Here is a 19,990-nt window from a genome sequence, read left to right as displayed (position 1 = left end):
AATATGAGAAACAAAAAATGGAAATAAAGTGTTTGTAAATGGGAAGGGGAGGAGGGGGTGAAGGAAGGGCAGGGACAAGGGGAAAAAATGAGAATCAAGACCTATCATGTAAAGGTACAGAATCCCAATAATGAATGTAACTGTATTTTATACCTAGATTGTACCAATAAATTCAATAAAAAGAAAAAAAAAAGATTTTTTGGGGGTGGTACTGGGGAATCCAACTTAGGACCTTGCACTTGAGAGTCAGGCAGCAGCACCACTTAGCTAAATTCCCAGCCCATTCTACTTTGCATTTGTAAAAAATGGCAGGAGGTGCTGTTGCTAACAGTCCAAATGACTGCTTCAATCAACTTTCACTGTCCCAATTGGCAGTGGCCTGACATCTCCACACCACTGCAGTCCCTGCACAGATCTGCGCCAGTCTCAAGTCTATGCCAAACTCTTCCTCTCTGGCTGCTCCCAACCTTGCCTTCCTTCTCTTGGTCACTAGGGCCTCTCAAGATGTCTGTCCTGCAAGGCCCATCTTCAGTCCTCCTGGCTGTACCCTAATGGCATACTGGGTTTCCCTGACTGACCAAGCACCCACCTCCTGAGGCTGGAGGTCGCAAATGAGGACTGGATGGCACAGGGAGGCCAGTGCTGTCCATGCCCGCACAGCAGTTCCGCAAGAGCTCAGTGAGTGCTGGGCAGGTGCTGAGGGAACCACAGGCCACTCACAAGGCCTCTGTGGACACACACACACAAGAGCCACTTGTCCCTCCTCTCCTGGAAGTGGCAGGTCACACGCACCAACAGACAAGCTAGACCAATGCGACTGAGCAGAAGCTGCCATAGACATGTCTAGAGAGCTGCTTGGATACGCTGGGTGATGCAGAATGGGCCCTGTCACCATCACCCATCTCCTGTTACAGGTTGGCTGTATAGATGCACAGCTCAGGACTTGAGGCCGAGAGCTCTTCCCACACACGCAGGAAGTGCCCGAGATGATGGGCACATTCACTGAGTGCCCCCAAAACCACTCCATGGTGGACATCAAGCGCCCGCACTTGGGCACAGTAAAGACCCTGTGGGCCTGACCTCTCTCTCAGCTGTCACAGCACGTGAGTGGGGATGCACATTGGCCCTGCCTGCTACTCTGAAGCTCTGCTGGGCTGCTGTGGCTCTCCTGACCTCCACTTTCAGGTGATGGCAGAAGCACATGGTCACCACTCGGGTGGAAATCCAGATGGGGACACAGGAGTTATGGCCAGGGCGGCATCAGGTGGCAGTGCCAGGCTCTGATGGGCTGCACAGCCTTGGAAACCGGGCCTTCTCTGAAGAAGATGGTCCTGCCATGAGGCTTTGCCCAATGCTTCTTTCACACCTAATATGCCGAGATTTTATGAATTCCACTTCTACAACTACTTTTTGAAAATGTTTAAATATAAAGTAGCAGAGTGAAGACATTTTTCTTTTTAAATTTTTAATGGTAACTTTTACAAAGTTGCATTAAAAAATACATCCACTCACAACTCTGAACATGATGGCGCTGCTGGCACTGGCCTGTGGTGTAGACTCAACGGCAGAAGGCAGGACAGGCTCAGCGCTTCTTCCAGGTGAATTTCCTGCGGGCGCCCTCCTGGCCCGGCTTCTTCCGCTCTCGCACTCGTGGGTCGGGGGTGAGCAAGCCAGCTGGGCAGAGAGAAATGAGCGTGAGATGTGGACAGAGGATCCCTGAGCCAAAGCATGCGAGCTGCTGCCAGAGGACAGTGAGGAAGCTGCCAGGCCCCAAAGTCTCATGACATGGGGGTCTGCTTTCGATCCTTTGAGATGTATTTCCAATTTCTCAAACACCAGTGATGACAGTTGGGCCTGCTTTTCTCAGCCTGTGGGGATTCAGTCAGCACAGAGGGAGGTGCTCAGGGGAGCAAGAGGCAAGGACAGGCGTCTGTGTGTCGAGGCAGGGCATGCACAGACACCACAGGCCATGGTCTGCATGCACACATTTAGACACGACCCTGTGTGTGGTGTTAAAATGGCCTTTCCTGGAATTGTTTCAGTTGCAGAGTTGTATTCTCAGCATAAGTGGTTTATTCTAGAAGAAAGCAGCCAGGGTAAGTTGGAAGACACTCAACTCAGCATCCCACTGATCACTGGGCTGTGTGTAGTGCACCATCCCCATGCCAGTGCCATGGTAGGGGATGGAGCCCCGGATGTGAGACCAGCACTGGTGGGGATGCTCTGGAATGGCTTGCACCATTATGGAGGCCCGGCCACAGCTTTTGCCAGTCCACTCCCGCTGCCAACACCAGTGCTCTCCTCAGCGGGGACATGGTACAGGTATTCTCTTAGGGGTCTCTCAGCAGCCAGACAGCAAAGGAAGCTGACAACTCTTACTGTTTATCCAAAAAGCCTTTGCATTTATTTGTACTTAAAAGGCATTCATGAACTAAAACAATAGTATTTTGGGGAAAACACAGGTAAGACCCAAATTTTTGTTTAAATTTAACTAATAATGTTTATGACTTTCAGATACGCACAGCAGCTCACATGAGTAAAATAGCTCAGTCATGTCCTATTAAATTGTATTTTAAAAAGCATATAAAGAATCTTATAGAATGGCAAACTGTTGATAAGCAAATAGATTTTTAAGGGGCTTAAAAAGTTAAGTAACCTAAGCCATGGGCAGTGTTTCTACTGAAAGCTAGCAGTTGAACCAGGGACAGGGACCATCCTCTGAGGCTTGAGAGGAGCTCGGAGCTCGGACCTGGCTGCCTGATCTGCAGCACGCATAGCACGTTCTGCTTTCCTCCTTCCCCATCTGTAGCTTGAGCCTCCATGGTCTAGCACGTGTGCTGACATGCTACTGTTCACCCTGTGCAGGAACTTGTGTATTCGTACCCATGTGACAGGGCACAGGAATGGAGAAAGGAAAAGATCCCAAACAAACATCACTGTGGAGAAAATGAAAAATCTCCAATACTTTTGGGAAAATCCTGAAGTGCTTTATCTGTGGGCAATATGGCAAATTTCTATGGTAAGACAAAACCAAATCAGTTTTTCTCAAATGCAACTAAGTGCTTGTTAAATCAGACCAAGGCCAAAACAATCTTGCCCGGGCCCTTGAACTGGATGCCATAGCAGGGCTCCACCCTCATTGCTAGAGTGCCTGTGTTTTCTTATTCTAGTTCACGTTCACTCTGCATCATTCAAGCCTAAAAATCACCGCTAGGGCCACAGAGCTCAGAAGGCGTAGCCTGCAAGCCACATAGCACAGGTTCCCTGGATCCTCTCACTGTTCCAGGCCTAAGAGTGTCCCCCTGGCACGTACCTTGCCTCATCCACTCGACCTCGTCCTCCCTGATGAAGCTGCAAAGGGCTCTGGCCATGGCCAAGCGGATGGCTCCTGCCTGCGCAGACCTCCCGCCCCCAGACACAGTGCAGGTCACGTCGTGCTTCCCAAGCCGGTCAAGGAAGATGAAAGGGAACATCAGCTGCTCCCTGGAGCAACGACAACAAACATGGTTACGTGTGCTACCCAGATGCAGGCACTGGAGAATACGTGTCAGTGTCACGGACACTGTGCCAACCAATGTGGGCCAGCACTGCGCTCTGTGACACCTCCCAACGCTGGGACCTCTGTGCTGCTCTATCAAGGACCACCACATGTAGTCTCCTGAGCTCAGCAATGGGGCCAACGTGATGAACTCTTTTTCTGCAATTCCCTTGATCTCACGAGAACTGTGCAAGGTACTGAACAACCTCACAGAGAAGCCTGAAGTCAAGACTCCACTAACACCTGGCTACCCTCTCTGAATTCCATGATCAGGTATAAAATTAATAGGTCCACTCAAGTAATCATCGAGTGTCGCCTGGACTGGCCATGACGCAGCTGCATAACTCGTAACGATCACCTCGGTATGGATAGTTTTAAAAGTTGAAGTACATTTAACTCTTGCTCTCACCCATGCCCATCCCTAGTCCAGCCATCTAAAGAGGGGTCCTGCCACCTGCCTGGGCCCCGTGTGGTTGGGACAGGCCAGAGGGTCAGAGCATGTGCTGGGCCCTCACTCTCGCAGTGGTGTGGTACTTGTTGAACACCATTCTGTGCAAATTATGATGCTCACCATCTTCTTTGTCAAGGACTTTGCTTCTTTGCCTTACTATCTCTGCTGAAGTTTTACTTAGAAAAGCCCATTTATACTGCATCTGCCTCTCTGTCCAACACTAGAGCATTTAGACCCGAAACAAGGCTTACTATAACAGTTAGGCTGAGACAGAGTAGGACGTTCAAGTGCTACTCTGTGTACCCTAAGAGCAAACTGACCCTAGGCAGATGGGCTGAACAAGCCGCTTCTAGGACAGAGCAAACTGCACTCACAACAATTCTGTAGCAGATGGCCCTACAACAGCAAGACCCACAAATCCATGCTGTCCCTTTGAGGAAAGCTTCAAAATGACCAGATCAAAACTAGCCACATTGGAACAGTGATACTGTTACAAGTAACAGCCGTTATTACAAGTGAACAAAACGTAGAGAAGGGTGGGGGATTTCGCTCAGTGGTTCCGCCACCTGACTCGCAAGCAAAGGCCCCGAGTTCGATCCCCGGTACCAAAATAAAAACAAAATGCAGAGGCTGATAATCTAATTCCACCACTGCCCCCTCTCAGAGAGGAGATAGAAGCGAAGGCAGGATCTATGGGACTGTCACACACACACACACGGAGGTCACTGCAACAACCACAGCAGGCAGGCTTGGACAGAACAGGTCTCTGGAGAGCTGTTGTGGAAGCTTAGACATCCATCTGTCTCCATTACTAAAATGTTTAAGATGCCCTAATAGACACCTGTATTAAAAGGAAAGGGACTAAAATTCAGGGAAAAAAATGGATTTCTAAAGGTTCCTCCTAAAGACACATCAGCATATTGGAACCCGAATGGTCCAGGCAAGAAAGAACCTTAAAGAAGTCTGGGCAGGAGGACACTGGCAGAACACTGTGGTACTATGCTAAATGGAAACAGATGAGCAAAAACTCCAAAGCAGGTACAGCTGCAACGGATAGTTACATCACGACCGCTTGTGACTACACCAACTAACAACCAGTCCATGCAAAGAGCTGCCCGCAATGAGAACACTTCAAGGTCCATCCTCTCTCCTCTCAGAGACTCCGATGAGATCCTGGGAAGAAGGGTCACATGAACTTTGCTCTCTGTTAAATGAACCAGCCTTTTAAAGAGAAGTAAGACAAAGAAAGACTTCCTTGATTTTATCTTCTCTGGATGTACTTCTCTAGCACAAGATACACTCTCTTTTTTCTGTACTTGCTCAGCATGCTAACTTATCTCCTCTATGATTACATGCTTGGCACTGGGTGGGAAATGCGCTTCCTTTGTACAGATGATCGCTTCAGAGCTGCTTTCCCAGCCGGCTGCCTCACGGAGCAAAGGCCTTCCCAGAAAAGCTGCCAATCTTCACCCCACAGTCACAGGCACAGGCACATGGCAATCTGAGTCTGCAGTAACACACATTCACTATAAACATGAATGAATGAATGAATCAAGTTTTTATGATCCTGGGAAGCCAGGCGGCCAACATCTCTAGTGACTTCTTTGCTGTCTGTGTTCAAATGGCCTCTAAAAAAAGGACTCAGGAGAGAGAAATGGCTCAGGATGTGGAGGCAAGCATCTCAGGGATCAAGTTCAGTTTCCTCCTCTCAGCCAGTGACCTTGAGGCATCTGGCCAAGATCACACAACTAAGAAAGAGAACTAGGATCGAGATGCTGGGTCCTTGGCTCGAATCTTCCTGTTGGGCGGAGGTCACAGTGGTGCTGACTTCCTAAGCACATGCTTGGCTCCCCATGACCATTCCCACCACGTGAGAGGGCCTGCATGTGCCACTCATGATCAGTGCCAGCATCCTAACCACTGCTCCTGGTGACGAAAACCACATCTGCAAAAGGGCTAACTTCTTCACAACCCAGAATGAGACTGGGCACAGGGACGATCCTGAGTAAATGCTTGTGGAGTGCAAACTGAATAATGAACACAACCTAAGCATAAGATCCAGCCAGAGTTGGGACCTGCTGTCCATTCACTGGGAGTTCTGAGTACAAACTACCAGACAGAGCACCGGTCAGATGTCCCTGTGCTGAGGCGAACAACCCCAGGGGCAAGGTCTCTCTGGGGCTTTACCTAAAAGAACTTCCTCTCTGCCCTCCCCTGTGAGCATCAGGGCAGTTAGTTTAATACATATACACACAAGTTAAGAGTAGGCTCCTCGACACAGGCACACATGGAAGTACAGTAAGTGTGCATTTCCTGAACTGAGTATTCTGCCCAGCAGCCTACTCTACACTTAAAGGTCCTCTTTAAGGAGTATGGGAATCCATACTGTCCAAGAGTATGGGAATCAGAAGAGCCTCAACCCTTTTACCTTAAACATCACAAGCCACCTAGGAAACAGAAGGACTGGGAAGGGAGGAACTAACATGGAGTTGCTATTCCTTACGGATAAGGACAGTGACTCCTGGCACCCTGGTAACTGTCTCAGGAAGGGCCTTCTATACAGTAACTCACAGAGAGCTCTAAGTCAAGCACATTTTGGGGAGTGGACAAACTCTAACACCTATTTATACTGTCTGTTTCTTCATGGGATACAGTTTACAAAACATAAATGTCCTCTAGCTAGCACTGGGAATTAAGCAAAGCTGGTGAGCCCTTACTTTCACCTCTAAAGGCCAGGTTTCTCTGCTTGCTCCACAAACACACAATCCACCTCCTCTGAACAGGAGAATCCCAAATGATGCAGATGTTTCTTAATGCTCACGAGGAACACGAATGTAAGCTGCAAGGTCTGTGCGCCCCTTCCTAACTCTGTCACCTGAGGGGGCAGTAGAGCCTAGGTGGGCTTGGCAGCCACTAACTATGTAGTGCAGAAGTTTGCCTCCTACATTCTGACATAGACTGCATTTCAGAACCTATGATATAGCTAACAATTTTCAAATACCAGTATGATTGATCTGACGGAAAGAGGAGGAAGAGGCAATTAACGAGAATTTCCAGAGACGCTTCTTAAAAATTCTGGAAAAAAACCACAAAAAGCAACAGCTTCTGATAGCTCACTTGCTCCATTAGTGGAGAGCAGCATTATTCAGACAAGCGGGCTGGAGAAGCACAGCCTCCTCAACTGACCAAGGTGCATCATGGAACAGACATTCAGGAAACAGAGACCTAAGCAGCACCCACCTGTCCTGCATGACTGGGAAATACAGCAGGTAATCTACGCCGTTCACTTGGATTCTTCCAGTTCCCTGTCCAGAAACAACTGCTTCTGCTCTTGCAGTCTTTCTTCTACCTTTAAGTTTTAAATTTCTATTAGTAAAAATCTTAAATACAGGTAGAATTTTGTTAAAATTAATTTTCCCAGGATAACAACAGACAACACCGTATTTAGGAGGCTTCTAGAATACAGGTTAGGTAAAAATATAAGCCACACCATGATTGACATAATAAAGCTTATTGTGGGGTTATTTTGTTCTTTAATTCCATTTTAGGAACACTGCAATGATTTTTAAATGTTTTAATGGCCTACATAGTCATTCATATTCATTTACCTTCCTAAAAAACAAAAAACAAAAACAAAAACAGTCCCCCTCCCCCGGGCATAGAGGTGCAGGTCTATAATCCCAGTCCTCTGGGAGGTTAAGGCAGGAGGATTGCGAATTGATCCCAGCCTAGGCAACCTAGTGAGACTCTTGTCTTCAAAAAAATTAAAAAGAGCTGGGTGCAATCTCTAGTACTACAAAAAAAGAAGAAAGAAAAAGCAATGTATATAATGTTGCTTCATAAACAATAAGAATATATCTAATAAATGTTCAAATTATGTGAACAGTGTGTAAGGAGATATGATTGGGATAAATGAAAGGAACCATCTTTGACAATGATGAAGGAAAACTTGCCACAGTTGCCGACAGAGCACCTACAGTCTGACTCTGAAAGAGCAGCCATGGCTGGAGTGTGTGCAGACATAGGGAGGGTAAGCTGGGGTCTCACGTTCTCACAAATTTCAGTTCATGACTGACATTCAGATGCACTGAGATTTTCAGTTTTGGGGGCTAAGCCTTGTTGTAAATATTTTATCCATTCCGAGTCTACTCACTGACAATGTGAAAGTGCAAAGTATTACGTTGTGCAGGTATGTACCCCATTTTTCCCTTGTGACGTTGGAAGGTTCAGTTTTTAAAAACTTTAAGAGAATCTTAAAATTAGGAAATCCAAAGTAGCACCAGCAAAACAAAACAAAACCAAAACCAAAAAGTCAACTGGGGGCTGGGAGCAAGATCAAATGAGACTGAAGAGCTTCCTCGGCCATTACCTTCGCCAGTGCTGAAGGGCATGCCCTGCTCATCGTACTGCACCGGCTGGATCTGGTGCTTTTTGGACTGACTGGCTACAGTTCTGCGAAACCTCTGCACAAACTCCTTCTCGGAAGGACTGCAGGGCATTGCCAACAACTTTTCCAGCAGCCGGATGAACTGTGTGTACTGCAGACAATAAGAATTCATTAGGAGATGCAAGTGTAATTGCATTTGCTAAGTTTTTTCTATTTTTATAGACTTGATCTTTCCAGCATTTCTTCTCTTGATGAATTTTGACAGGATGACACTCCTGCATCTTCACGCTGCTTTTAAAACTGCATGCACATGCATCTCTTCCCTGTGGGTCTAAAGGGCTCAATCTTTTCTTCTGAGAAACAAAGAGATTTATCACTCAAAAAAAGTCAAGTTTCTCTGTATTATGATTATGAAGCTGAAATTTAAATTTATTTTCAAAAAAATATTTAATCTTCAAGCATAATCTCTACTTTTTATTAGAACTGTATCAAAAGGAGCATTAGAAATAATTTGCAGTAAGTTATGTAGAGTAAAATGTAAAGAGTCTGATTTTGAGAAAATGTACCTCTTAAATTATATTTCATAATATATTTGGCAAATATATTTTTGGCTGTTCAAGCTGTGTTACTTTAATGTTTATGATTTCCTTTAAAACCGAACAATCAAGCTATTTAAAAATTCAAGAGATACTTGACTTAAAGGGCAACCTCTTGAAATAAATTATCCTCACTACTCTGTGCATTTTTTTTAATAGTTCTTGAACATGTGATTAGAAAGTAAACAACTTGGTATTAACCCCTTAAAATTAGAAGCCAGAATAATCATTTTAAAGTGTTTATGGAGAAGGAAACAACTAACACTTGAGATTCTTAGTTAATATGGATTATGAAACCCAGTTTTTGATAACCTTTTTTGTTTTTTGCCAACCTAAAAATCACACTCAACTGTTACCATTTGCCTTTATCATAAAAACCTGCCAATAATACTTTGAAATGGTGAAGAATCTCATCAGTAAGATTAATATTAAAAGAACTGCTTCAAATGGAGCTTCCTGTGATGCAGTAACACGAGAGGGTGATTTTCCAAGGCTAAGACACGCACTACTTCGGGTCCTCCACAAAGCTTAGTTCTCCCCTCCAGGCTGGGCAAGAGGCCTTTGTTCTCAGCCTCAGGTGCAGGTGCACCTCACACACTCTCTGTGACTGCTGTTTAAGCTTCAAATGTCACTCCAGGTACCATACAACCTCGCTGGTGAACTGGGCTTAAGATTTAAAAGTCCTTGCACACTCTGAACCCCCTCATCTTGATATTATCCACGAATGTCAGTGTTTTTTTCTAATATCCAGTATTCCAAAAGTAGAAGGTTGTCATAATATCATTTGTTCATTTCATAGGTGCATACCTGCATTAAGTCCTTGGGACAGCCCTGAATTATAAAAATCAAAGCAGCCAGACAGCAGAGAAAACAATGGAATGACACATTCAATGAAGAAGCTGAAAGACTTCTTCACTTAATTTGAGGGCAGAACACTCGGCAGCAAGGCCATTAGAAATTCACTCTGGATCCAATACTAACCAAATGTCTGACATCTTGTTTAAGCAAATTACAACTTTTCCAAATCATTAATTTCCCCAATATTTTAAAGGAGAAAAAGAGTAACTGAAGTATAGGACTTAAGATCTACATGTGGTAAGGCAGGGGCAGGGTTAGCCACCACCGCAGAAGAAAAAAGCCTTCTTAGGATGATTTGTGAAATTTACCTCTGTTCAAACCTTCCAGAAAGTCATGCACATTTAGAACATCATAATATTTAAAACATCATACTTCCTCTGTGATGATGAGCTCTATTAGCACATCTAACAAAATAAGACTGCAATTAAGGCAGAAAGCATCTGGAGGGTGGATCATGAACTATGTAAGGGGAAAGACACCTAGCAAGTTGGTTAGGAAGGCGGACTCTGGGTGACCCCTAGGGCTCTGCATAGTTTGAGGGACCTGGGGCATGGCAGGTGTAAGGAGCGTTCCCAGTGACTCTGACTTGGTGGCCACAGCTCTCCGGTGAAAACCCCTGACCTCACAGACATGGTACATGAGGGAGGGCAGGAGCCACAGAGCAGGGCGTACTGCATCCACCTCCTAAGCTGCACTCATCGTGTACCTGAAGACAAAGATAGCCCCCGCCTGCTCCTTAAAAACAGCTTAACAGGTGGACCTGGAGACCAGATATGGCACTTTGACCACACACACCGCACTCCTCCACTGCAGAAATCAACAAGGAATGTGTTAAGAAAAGGAGCACCATTGCAGGAACACCTGCCTCTGAGGAACGTTCCTATTAGGATCCTTAATACAGCAATTGTCTGCATTCTTATGGCACAGGTCCCCTTAAATTAAAAAGATTAATTACTCACATCTTGATCTGACAGTTTTTCCACTAACATTTCTTCTAGTTCCTCCTTAATCAGCCATCTGCTGCCAATCAGGTCTCTGTTAAAATATCACATATATTCTCTTTTTAATTAACCATGCAATTAGAGTAATATCACAAAAGATCCTACATACAGTAGCAAGTCATGATTTGAAAACAAAATTTCATTTAAAATATTTACATCCAAATAAACCATTTTTGAGAAGTATTACTCTATTTCCTCAATCTACTTTAGAAAAGACACCGACTCTAGTAAATGTTTTGAACAAGCAAATATGCCAGTATGGATGGACTCATTTAAAAGCTACCAGATTTCCTGTGCCTCAAGAATTGGCTTTGAACATGTATTGACACAAAGTAACCTGTGAGTGGGCTGAAGAACTAATAAAATTTGAATGAAAGACCAGGAATATATTCACAACCTCAACACAGTGTGCTTAGAGATTTGTTTAAAAAAAGAAAAAGATAAGGAAGAAAGAAACAGAGAAAAAGAAAGAAAAGGAAGGCAGGTATACATGAATAGGTAGGCCCACAGGCTGATGGATCTGCCCGATCAGAGCCTGCCAAATGATAGCACGAGTCTTGAACTCCTCCTCTCCAAGTACACATTGCTAAATTCCTGTGCAGCTATGGACATCAAATCCAGATACAGTAAATTAAGTATTACTTAATATATGTGAAATGAAAAACAGCCTCAGTATTTGCTTCCTCCTAAACAAAAACTGCGTATTATTTGGAACCCTACATTTTAAGGATTAATGATGAAATAGGCTTCAGGTATGCCAGTAAGTGGCATGTTTTGGTTAAAAGTTCATGTATATTCTAATGCGAGATCAGAACTTACATGACTTGGATAGTTTCTGGCAGTTGATTTTTGGGTCGCAACTGATTTTGACGATTTTCGACCTGGAGAATCTTTCCATATAGGTCCTATGTGAACAGAATACAAATGCTATAGTAAAAGAAGGCACATCACACTGATGATGTATTTACGCTTCTTCCCTGTGAGGAGGACTCCTCCTCCTGTGATGTATGATGTAGTATCATACATCACAGCATACTTACTTTCCCTGATTTACACACAACTCTGTAAAAACTTTACATCTCCATTCCAGTGAGGATAGTTAAAACAACAGAAATGTTTTATAAACTATTTATTTTCCTTGAGTTTCGCAAACAGGATAGAAATCTGCCTGAAATCACAATTTAGACACCAATATGTACTTTAAACTTAGAAAGCTATCTACTAGACTTATAGCTGAAATACCTAACACTTAATTTTACATAATATTTAAGACTGTGCCACATGTATTTGTAGCTTAGAAATTTTCCACTGTATTTACTTCTCATTATTTTATTTATTTTTTATTTTTTAATTTTTTGGTACTGGGGATCGAACTCTGGGTCCTTGCACTTGCGAGGCAGGCCACCGAACCGCTGAGCTAAATGCCCGGCCCTCATTATTTTATTTCTATTAATTGACTTTTAATAAAGACTGTGAATGTGGGTCAATTTTTAAATTGCAATGGGAAGAGTCATTGTGTTAAATTTGTAGAAAATAATCCAGCAATAAGTTTTATCTATTAAATATATTTCTAGGCAATGAATTTATAAGAAGCAGAATAATGCAATGACCTTCTAACAGTGTGGACTGAAGCAACTTCATCTTTTGAGGACTCATCTCCAATGACATTGTACATATTTATTTATATTTTACATATAACCCTGCACACTGGAATCCAACGAGCCAGGCGTTTCATAGGACAAGCTGCCTGAGTCTGCTCTGTGGCAGAGTGCTTGCCCAGCATGGGCACAGCCCCGGTTTTCCTCAGCACAGGGGAGGGAGGATAGGAGCTGGAGATGAAAAAAATGACTGTGTCTTTTTGCTAATCATGACAGCTTCCGATATCATTACCTATGTCAGATGACACAATCTGTTACTGATAGAGATGCAATCTATATACCTCAAAAAGTCAATAATTTCAAGTGGGGAGGCAGCTTCCTGGGGGCTGCTACCATGTTACTTGTACTGTTCTTGTGCTATTATTAGGGTTTGTATTTTACTAATATTTTATCTCTTTTTGGAAATCTAGTTCTCCCCTTGGGAGAAATGCAAAAAAGTGAGGACTAAGCCCCTGAGTTCGTGTAACATAAACACAGGTGAGGAAAGCTGAGATAATATTCAAAGGGCAGGATGGAATCGTTCATTCCTTTTGTCCAGGAGACACAGAACAGCTTTGTTTTATTTTTCCCTATGGGTGGTACCACTGCTAGCTTAGAAAGAAAAGGAAAAGATGCAAAAGAAGAAAAAAACGCTACACTTAGAAGCTGCAAAACAGGGGAGAGCTGGAGTAACAGAGGCCATGTGCATACCAGATGGAAGTGAATTCCCCACAACCAGCTCATCCCAAAGGTGGAGACCCCCAGGCCAGTGGCCGCAGCATCCAATCTAGAACTGGTTAGAAATGGAAATTATCCAGCCTCATCCAGACCTGTTGAAGAGGAACCTCTACAGGCATGTAGCAAGCCTCCCAGCAATGCACAGGGAAGCCTGAGAATTACAGAGTCACAAAAGGGACAAAATGAGTCAGTTGAAACCTTGTGCCTGTTGGAAGGAAGTGTAACCACACTACAACTACTTCCCAGGCATAAATCCATCACTATAGCAGTAGAGTAATACCCACTCTCACTTTGAACAATGCAAGAGCTAATTTCATATGAACCATCTACATCTAGAATATGTACCTCTTATTCAACTTGAAATTTTACAATTTATCTTCCAAAAAGTGGAAAGCCTTGACGAGTGTGGTTAGGATTTAACTCACTTGTCTGTGTGTGCACTGCTGGGATGGAAACTGGGACTTCACACTGGCTAAGCTCACACTACTACTCTGAGCTACTTCCCTAATCCTTGCAGCTGCCTGATCCGAAGGCCTGTGATGTGGAGAGTGCAAAGATCAAGAATGGGGTAGCTTTCAGATACAGCTAAGGATGTATGAGCCTAGAACACCAAAAACAGTGACAAGATACTCTGCTGCTTGAAATGGTTTAATTTTTCTGGAGAAAGCAAGGGGACTACAATACTAACAATCAACTTTCTTCATAGGTTAAGTTTCAAGTCAAAGTTAGAGTAAATTAATCATAACACTTCAATGACTTTTGAACAATGTTCACTTTAAGTTCCTATTTTTCTTAGAATATTCTTTCCTTATGCCATTTCCTTCTAGTGTTCTATTTCATCTACAATAATATAAATGGTGTAAGTATAATACTTGGGTGAAATATGTGAAAGAGGAGAAAAATAGCCATAAAAAGTACCTACCAAACGTCAAACGTGGCAAATTCTATTCCTTTCACACAAATGCTTACAACTTGATGGTTATAATCCAACCTATCACGTAGTGTTGATGATACCACTCTATATACTTTCTTTGTGGGGGCAGGAATCCTGGGGTATGAATGTAGGGCTGCATGCATGCTAAGCATGTGCTCTATTACTGAACTACACTGCCAGCTTTGCGTGCTTCTTTAAATACGAAAACATGTGAAAAACATCACAGTGACTGACCCAGCAATGGCCAAGAATGCTGGTGGGGGAAGCACTGCTTCCAAGGGGCAAATGGTCTAAATTATACCTCGTACCATTTCTATGAATTCTCTCTCTACTGCATAATAAAACTGCTCTTGAGATCTGGCCATGGTTAGAGACAACAGTTCTCTGAAAGTCGATTCTGCGGCTTCAACTCCCTGAAGAGAGGCATTCTAATTTACATCAAAAAATCCTTAAGGGTATAAAAGATGCCAGGTGCTGTCGACATCACAGATTATCACCGATATATTGTTAAGTTTCCGCTTAATTTTTAAGGGACACTAGAGAATTAGAGTGACCCCCACCTACACTAAGTTTATATAGTATATTTAATAGTGTAATTTTCAAATATGACAGGAATAACCCAGATGTGAAATGCTGAATCATTAATCACAGCTATGATTAATATTTCATAAAATCAAAGCAAGCCTTTCCACCCCTCATGCCATCAGATTTCCATAATGTATGAGTCAAATTTAGAAGGTGCCTAATTTGAAAATACCAGATGCTCAGGTTGCAGAAAGGAAATGCTTAAAGTAAACCCTTCCAAGAGCATGAGCGATGGGATTTTTAGTATCCTTCTACAATCTGATGTGGTTGTATTAATTCCAATTAATACAATTTTGTGTTAATTTGTGGAAATTCCAATTTTCAGAAGGATAAACAAGTGGTATTTCATGGAAGGCAATGGCATAGGAAAAGTAACAAAGTAAACAGTAACAAACTAATACAAATTATCATCTTACATGTTAGCTCAGGAATTTATAATTTGCGTTTGTCAAAAAAAAATCACAGAAAAAAATTTCTCAAATAACAACTGATTTTTTTGGCCACTGAGATACACAAAAATCAAATGAAATAAATATAAAGGTAATTCAAAGACGTCTTTGCTATGGACTTTAAGTTCCAGGTAACTCAGTTCCACTGTAGACCACTACTGTCCTTTGCAAACACAGCACAGGATAGTTTGTACAGTTTGCACATTGCATGATGCCACTCAACAGATAAAGGAAATTTTACTAGAGGTCACATCTGGACGTTGGAGAAGCGAGTGTACAGCTAGTGAGGACAGCGAAGTGCTCAGCACAGATATCACACTTTAACTCCTCAAATTATAGTCAGACATTCTATAGCAACTGTACCACTACAAAAGAAGTAATCTGACTGAAATCAACATAGATGCAGTAAGTTGGATCCATTTTTAAAAATATCAAGTTTCCTAGCTGTTAAGACTAGGAGCATACGAGATATGTAATGGTAATTATTTATACATGAAGAAAATGGACATTAAAGATACCTCTATTATGGCAATTTCTACTGCTGATTTAATTACTGAATTAACTCCTGCTGTCAAGCAGTCTTAAAACAGCATGCAGACAGACTTTAGCACCAGTCCGTGGCTTCTTAAAAATAAGTACTTTAGATGGTTGTAAAATAGTTATCTTAACAATGGCTCTCTGTGAGAAGAGTCACTATTTTAATTTTTTAAAATTTTTTGGTACTGAGATCGAACTCAGGTCCTTGTGCTTGCGAGACAGGCGGTGAAGCCACTCAGCTAAATCCCTGGCCCATTAATTCCATTTTTAAAGGTAACAACAGCACTACATCCAGAAGTTTTAAATGTTCACTATGTGGCCACAGATAGGGCCTAGAAACATTGGCATCAGGCCCAAATCTCCTGGCCTCTGTCCCAGGACCTGGCCTCACTGAGCCTGTGGGTGCAGGGTCAGCAGTCTCAGGCTGTGTGACCTCAGGACAATTCTGTCATCTGATATGGAGCTGGGGACTCAAGAGGCCAGGAGCTTCTTTCACAAGGCAAATGTGCCCGGTGTATGCAGAAGTTAGAAGGCCTAGAATTCTTGTTTTTCTTTTGTATTTTAAACTTTTTTTCCCAACTCAGCATAAGAGCGTAGGTATGCGCTGAACTACCTGGTCCTTCATTTCACAGACCATTTTGGTGTAAGCTTTACTGTGAAATTCGTCCTCAGATTTAAGTGAAGCTTCTACACTAAGTGAAGATTCCCAGGGCTGTCTTTACAGTTGTGCGCCTCCCTTATATCAAAGGCCAGAGTGAGGCCAGTTCACATAAACTTCTTAAATGCTCATTGTACTGGGCCTAACACCAGGTCTACGTCCAAGAAGACCCACCTTTGAGTCATGCCTCTCAGGGCACTTGTTGAGAATTTTTACCTTTTTGGCCAGCCTTTTCCCAGCAGATTAGACACAACATTCAAGGGCATCCTGGGTACAAAGAGACCCACGGTCTTCTCCTTTTCAGAGCAATGGGTAAAGCAACAGCTTTCTTTCATTATGACTTGGTCCCAAAGGCAAGGGGCTAACCAACCACGACTGAAATCTCCAAAACTGTCAGAATAAACATTCCCTCTTTCTAAGCTGGTGCCTGCAGGTATTTTTCTATAGAAATGGAAAGCTAACCATTTTCATTTCTAGTGAGTGAATTCTAATTTTTTTCAAAAACATACATATTAGTTAAAATTTATAAACCTAAACCAATACTTTTCTTAAAATAACGAACCTGTCACAAATTGAATGATGACTACTGAAACTAAAATGTGTTGCCAATGAGCACAGTCCACTGAAGCTGCTGGGGACCTCTGCCATGGTCCAAGGGGCAGCCCTCATCCTTGGTCTTCCCTGTCCAGACCCACACTGGTCCATTGCAGTCTTGCATGGAGCACTCCCTTTCTCACACTCCCCTCTCTAAAGTTCCCCCCTTCCCTTACACTTTTGCTCAACTGTTTTGAAAAACTCTGTTTTTTTCTCTTTCTCTTCTTTTTGCTCCTAAAACTTAAGCTGAGGCCCTGAATCATGTCTGTAGTGTATACAAGTTCTACTGGCTTAAGTGGCTATTGCGGAAACAGGAAACCAACTATTTTGAGTAGGAAAAAGCCAGTCTGGCCAGTGCTGCTAAGCATGAAGACCGCTGCACGGTACGCAACACTGCTTCGAGAGGCTCAGGAAGTCTCTTACTTCTTAAATTCTTTCTTATTGTTGAAGATATCATGTTGGTATTGCTTCGTTTTTATTACTTATATCTATCTTATTAGCGATACTGAAAGGTAAATGGGTTTTTACAACTTTCCTGAGAATCTGCAGACTCGGGGATCCATTAGGAAAACAGGAACCCTGCCTGGCCTATGAATGAACCTGAGAGTGTGACACTCGCAAACCTCCCTTCAGGCTACTTTCTCTTTTGTGCTTCAGCTCTGTGGCAAAAGACAAACTTCACAATTCTTCTCATCATCATCTTTCCCCAAAACCTGCCCAGTTCTCTGTAAAACACGGAGGGACTAAATGCTGGTCAATGGGAAACAGTGTCTCCAAAAGCATTCTAAACTGCACTGAATTGTGAGCTGCATCAAGACAATCTTTCGTTTGCCACTACAAAGGAACACACAGGCTTTACACACACAGTCAGCAGACCCTCAGAAGACCTGGTGCGATTACTAAGACAGGAGAGGTTAATGGAGCCCGAGAGGTCTCCTCACACAGCTGCGCACAGGCTGGAGGTCGTCTGCCTGTCACAGCCTGGCCCTGCCCGCTGTGCCTCACACTATTACAGCTGGTCCTCGGCGTGGAACAGCAGCGCAACTCAGTGTCCCTACCCTGACAGAGAGACCGAATCATGTCAACAAAAATAAATGTGGTGACAAAGATCCACCCCAGGCCTTGAAAGCCTGCGAGAGCTCAGGGGCAACTTCCTGTGGCATGGTGGGATGCATTGATTTCTCAGGAGAGAAGGGGTGTCCTTGCCCCAGAAGGCAGAACAAAGGGGAGAAGGCATGTGAGACAGCTCTAGCATTCACAGCTGGCCTTCACACGCTGGGTCTGACTTCTCCACAAAGGCGCTTCTGTAGCTGGACTATGAAGGCACAGCCCTGTTTCAGAGTGACAGCGTCTCTGACAGCAGCCACCATGTGCTCTGGAGCTGAGATACCACAACCCCAGCTGGAATTAGCGACATCTGCTGATGGGGATGCTGGAGCTGAACTAAAACAGAAGTGCCCAGAGAACTCCTCTGTATGTCACAAAACCTGCATACCTCAAAAAAAAAAAAAAAGGATTATGTAGTCAGATAGAATTTGACACTTTAGTCAAGGAGCATGGTAAGATTTTATCTTCTGAGAATCCAATGAGTTTCTTTTAAAACAGAAAACAAACTGAAAATAAAGTCAGGCCCCATACACAATGTGCAATTTCTCCATTATGATAGAATGCAACAAAACATCTTGCCCTTGGCTTGCTTTACTCTTCCCCGTGAAACCTGGGATGAAAGGCAGAAGGCAGGAAGAGAATTAATGTAGCATACAGTCTAAAGGCAATGCTACAACCGTGATTAAGTAGAAAAGTTAAAAGGCACAGATTTTCCACAACCTCGCTGCGTGCAAGCCATCCGTGTAACAAGTTGACAGGCCTAGCGCGTCAGCTCCATCATCCTCTCCGACAGCTAAAGCGCAGCACCGCATCCCTTTTCAGAGAAAATTTGCGTCTGCACCATGAAGCGTTGTACATTACTTCTTAGCACTGCAGGGGGCTCAAGTCCATATGGAACCTTCACAAATATTACCACAGATCACACCAGCAGCAGTGGAGGCAGATTTGACATACCTATTTAAATGAACAGCGGGGGTCCTCAGGCAGCCTCGGGCTGTGCAGGGAGTGCACGGCAAGGCTGGCCTCAGTGCCATTACTCAGCGAAGACATGCTCTGCATTTATCATTCATTTCATTTCTGCCAGGGCAGGAAGCTCATTTGCCCAAGGTCAACAGAAAGCAAAAAGAAGGCTTTCTTTTTTTTCCCCAAGAAATAAATGTACCTGACAAGTGGGGATTTTGCCCTTTGGGTCTGCAGAGCACAAATAAACACCAGATAAGTCTAAAAAGCAGAGTAAATGTGTGCACTGACTCAAGCCACTGAAATCTGACAGTGGATGGGGGAAGCCCCAGCAATATTTGTGATTTAAAAAAAATCAAAGAATGGGTAAATCAGAACTTGACATCATGTTCTAAGAATAAAGTGGGTTCTGCTGTTTAAAATTGGATACTGGCATCCAGCCTTGTTTTTCATAGCAATTCTGGGGAACTTTCCCAATTTGCACACTATCAAACACAGCTCTCAAAACAAAACAAAAACTGTTCACAGTACACTCAAAAGCAGCTGGAAGTCCAAGTGCATTAAAATCATTTTCCAGGTTTCTTTTTGGCCCTGCATTCTCAACTCCTAACTGCAATCACCTATGAAACATTTTATATGAATAAAGAAAAGTAGAGGTCAAGGTCAGTGCCCAGTCCTGACAGCACTACAAACCTGGCCTGCCCCTCCATGCACTGAGGACTGCACTGAGTTATTTCTCTCCTAATGGGCAGCATTTCAATTTATAATGAAAAACAATTTTTTTTTTGGTGGTGATGGTGATACTGGGAATCAAACTTGGTGTCTTGTACATGGTTGGCAGATGCTCTACCTCTGCATATAGCTGTATATCCTCAGTCCTGTAAGTGCAAGCTTTAAGGATAAACCATTCTGATACAAATTCTGTAACTTCAGCAAAGATAAACTATAAAGCTTTTCATC

At 43.3% G+C, this 19,990-nt stretch overlaps 1 protein-coding gene across 1 annotated transcript in view; it reads right to left on the bottom strand.

Annotated features, from left to right (window-relative positions):
* Positions 1-1,486: 1,486 nt before the first annotated feature.
* Mrps9 (mitochondrial ribosomal protein S9) overlaps positions 1,487-19,990 on the bottom strand; it is a 53,567-nt gene continuing 35,063 nt past the window's right edge. The window contains exons 6-11 of the mRNA XM_010644891.3: positions 11,651-11,736; positions 10,790-10,865; positions 8,359-8,527; positions 7,230-7,338; positions 3,314-3,483; positions 1,487-1,674 (exon numbers count right to left, since the gene is read on the bottom strand). Coding sequence (XP_010643193.1) covers positions 1,583-1,674; positions 3,314-3,483; positions 7,230-7,338; positions 8,359-8,527; positions 10,790-10,865; positions 11,651-11,736 — 702 coding nt within the window. The 3' untranslated portion in view covers positions 1,487-1,582. The remainder of the gene's footprint in view (positions 1,675-3,313; positions 3,484-7,229; positions 7,339-8,358; positions 8,528-10,789; positions 10,866-11,650; positions 11,737-19,990) is intronic.

This window comes from Fukomys damarensis, unplaced genomic scaffold, assembly GCF_012274545.1.
Source record: "Fukomys damarensis isolate Sample0158 unplaced genomic scaffold, DMR_v1.0_HiC HiC_scaffold_9, whole genome shotgun sequence".
Classification (NCBI taxonomy): Eukaryota; Metazoa; Chordata; class Mammalia; order Rodentia; family Bathyergidae; genus Fukomys; species Fukomys damarensis.
This window is presented reverse-complemented; position numbering and strand designations above follow the sequence as displayed.